Genomic DNA, 3,400 nt, shown 5'->3' on the forward strand with positions numbered 1-3,400 from the left:
GATTTCTTATAGTCAACTTTATACGACACTTTCTGGGTCTCTGAGTGCAAAAACAGAAGAAAAGGTGATGGTATATTAATCTTTCCCATCAAAAGTAACAAAGCAAGTCCACAACCAAGCAGACAGTAGGTGGTTCACAGGACCGGGACGCTGCAGGTTTTCATTCAGGCTCACTCTGATGATTACATCTTCCTCTGGGGTTCAAGGTGCTAATCAGAATCACCTGATGAAGGCTTTGGAATGCAAAACTGTACCAAAAACTGTAAAAAGCCTCTGAGCAACATGTGTGCGAGCCCCCTTACAGACCGTATCTAAACATACGATTAGCACACTGTAAAAAGCTCTTATTTTAAACGCTACACTCATGTGTCATTTTGTGTCCATCCCACCAGCATCCAAGGCTAACGAACTCATTCCTGAACACACAAACAACCAAACTATTACACTGTTGCTGGATTAATATTAACTGAGATACTGCCATGGAGAAAATCGACCTATAATCGCACAGTTTTTACTTATTTTATCTTTAAAATACTTTAAAAAAGGGTTTATTCCTTACACAAAGACAAATCGTACACTCTACCACTGACTTAACAACTTTAAACATGTTCAACACAGTCAACTTTACAAAGACTTCAGAAAGTTGTATGGTAGACGTTAAAAAACTTAGCTATACAAGAGAAACCAGAACATTTACCTTCTATTGTTGAATCGTTTGAAAGAAGTGATTCATTCAACACACACAGCGATGAGTTACAGTGTTGGTTACTTCCACACCTCTCTTTCTTTCACGCGGTGTTAGTCATCCATCGAGTCATTAAAGGGCCATTCAATTCAAATTCAAAAACCTCTTTTTCTTGTCCTTCACTCATCCCTAAGCAGCTCCTCTTATCTGGTGTGCTCCCTCCTTCTGCCTCCTGTGAGTGTGTGAAGCGACAGCGAGCAGGAGGCCACACCCAGCACCATGTTGATCAGATTAGAGGGCAGCCCGCCTGCCATAACCCTAGACCTCCGCTCTTCCTCTCCAATCATTTCCCCCATTCTCTCCATCCGAACCAACCCTAGTCTTCCCTCCTCCCCCCCTTTTTCCTTCCCTTCATCTCTCGCTCTGCCTAGCCAACTCCAAACCTCATCCTCTCTCCTCCTTTCATCTACAATAACACCCTCTCTTCTTTTTTTTCTCTTCACAAACTTCAGAAAGCAGTGCGTAGGGAGGATGAGTAGGAGGAATCGCAGGAAGATAAAGAGGGAAAAATGATGAAGTACATGAAGAGGCAGCTGTGAAGCACCAGGAGTGTCAGTGAGTTAAGGGGTGAAGACTTTCCCTCACCCGGACTTGTGTCGGCTCCTTATCATGGCTGGTTCCCTCTTCCCTCCCTGGTCGAACATCGGGTCCACAAACTTAAAGACGTGTGCAGAACCGAACTGGAGGGTGGAGCCCGAGCGCAGCACCGTTGTCTCTGTAACCCGCTGCCCGTCCACAAAGGTGTCGGCGTCGGGGCCGTGCGGCGTCACAGTCACCATACCTTCACTGTGCATGAGGTTGCAGTGGTGGGGCAGAATCCCCGGGCCTAGCAGCTGGACGTGAACAATGGCAGGTACATCAGAAACTACACACACACACACATTACAGCAGCGACAACAGGAGCTCCAGTTTAAAGTCAAACTGAAATTAAAGTACGTCTAGCCAAGAAATCATTTTACATCTTGTTGGTATTTGTTTTTAAATCATATTTATCCAAAAATGTAAGTGACGACGCCTCCTGCAAGCATGATTTTCTGGTACCGACTGACAATCTGTGTGTTGTAGTTTGATTGGTGCAATATTGGAGGGCGGGCTCTAAAATTAGTTTCTCTTCAACTCGAACAGCCACACAGGCATTTAAGCAGCTGGAAGCCTCTGTTTTTGTTTCATCTGTAAATTGACTCGTGGTTAATCTGTGACGCCGTACATGTCTCAGTTTGTAGGCAACTCCTTACACGCAAATCACAAATGGTAGTAGCATTAAAATTCCCAAATGACTGTCACAAGCATTTTACTTAAACAGTCCTTAAGGTCTCTCTCACATGCAAGTGTGGAGTTCGTTTTGAAATAAAATCTCTCTCTTGACTTGATTTTGACAGTCTGGTCAGTTGCCATCACCACAACTGGACCTACGAGAGGGAGACCGCTAATGCTCGCAAGAACCTCATCGTTTTATAATGTGGGGGCGAACACAGCAGTGTGCAGGAGCTGCCGATGACATAGCAGTTGTTGGAATAACATGAACGAAATAAAATGTCGAGTGGAAATCAGTGCGAACGTCAACATCTGGATAGCTTCCAGTTTCCTGGTGGGTGTCCTAACAAGACCGTCTCTCAGAGAAATTAATCTTACACACCATTTCCTCTTTGCGTGAACTACAGTTTAAATGTCCTCACACAGAAAGCGAGGAGATTTTTTCAGTTTGACTTTAAACAACTGTGCGTGTCTTTGCTACCTGGATGGCTCCGTCCTCTGTGCAGTCTGAGCCGACCTCAGTGATGCTGTGTTGAAGCCGGTACAGCTTTGGTTTGTCCCGTGAGTCAGACCCGTCTAGACACACACACAAACACATTCAAAGACTCACATTTAGCACCGGGCAGGGTGGTCTCTCACATCAAATTTAACACAGGAAGTACTGTAATATACAACCTCACACACTCTTATTGACACAAAGCTGACAGCACAGAACCACTTCACTACACTGCTAATGTGGCGAAACAATGTGGGTGGCTGGTGGGTCTGCAGAGCAATTATTGATTATTAGTAAACAGGAGTTTAGTAAAAAAGCAAAGCATATTAGTGCACTAAAGAAAAAGGGGAAACATTGGCTGCTGTAGGAAAATAAAATCTGGGGGGAAAAAAATGAATGGGTATCATAAAAACCTCAGAACCACTTTCTAAAAATACTCAACAGAAAGCTGATATAATAAGGCAACCAGGACAGCTCGGTCTTTCACAGGAATATCATGAGGTTCACGCAGAAACTGGAAACTTATATAAGCTTTAACTGACTTTACCTATTTCACATATTTGGTATATTGGAAATATAAATGCATATTAAGTTATAAAATGTTTCCATAAACTACTTTAATGTCTTTAAGACTCATAAAGGCTTTTTACTTGCTCTGAAACTGCACCTGTTCTTTTTTTAATGCTATTCAAAGAGATAATTCAACAGTTAGAGTTTGATGAGACGAATGAGACCACTTCCATGTTTGGGCTGTAAATACGAGGCTAAAGCAGAAGCCGGTTGGTTTATATTAGCTTCGAGTAGGTGGCAACCTTTGCACAGAGCCAGGCTAGCTGTTTCCCCCAGTTTCCAGTCTTTGTGCTAAGCTAAGCTCACTGCTGCTGGCTATAGCTTCATATTCATCG

The 3,400-nt window shown here is 43.4% G+C and overlaps 1 protein-coding gene across 1 annotated transcript in view; it reads right to left on the reverse strand.

The window, feature by feature from the left end:
- afdna (afadin, adherens junction formation factor a) overlaps positions 1-3,400 on the reverse strand; it is a gene marked incomplete at its 3' end in the record, with an annotated part of 72,057 nt that overhangs the window by 42,484 nt on the left and 26,173 nt on the right. Inside the window, 2 exon segments of the mRNA XM_035678402.1 lie at positions 1,331-1,578; positions 2,481-2,575. Of these exon segments, the coding sequence (XP_035534295.1) occupies positions 1,331-1,578; positions 2,481-2,575 (343 nt within the window).

Source organism: Morone saxatilis, unplaced genomic scaffold, assembly GCF_004916995.1.
Source record: "Morone saxatilis isolate NCDOM2014 unplaced genomic scaffold, NCSU_SB_2.0 Contig7, whole genome shotgun sequence".
In the NCBI taxonomy this organism is placed as follows: domain Eukaryota; kingdom Metazoa; phylum Chordata; class Actinopteri; family Moronidae; genus Morone; species Morone saxatilis.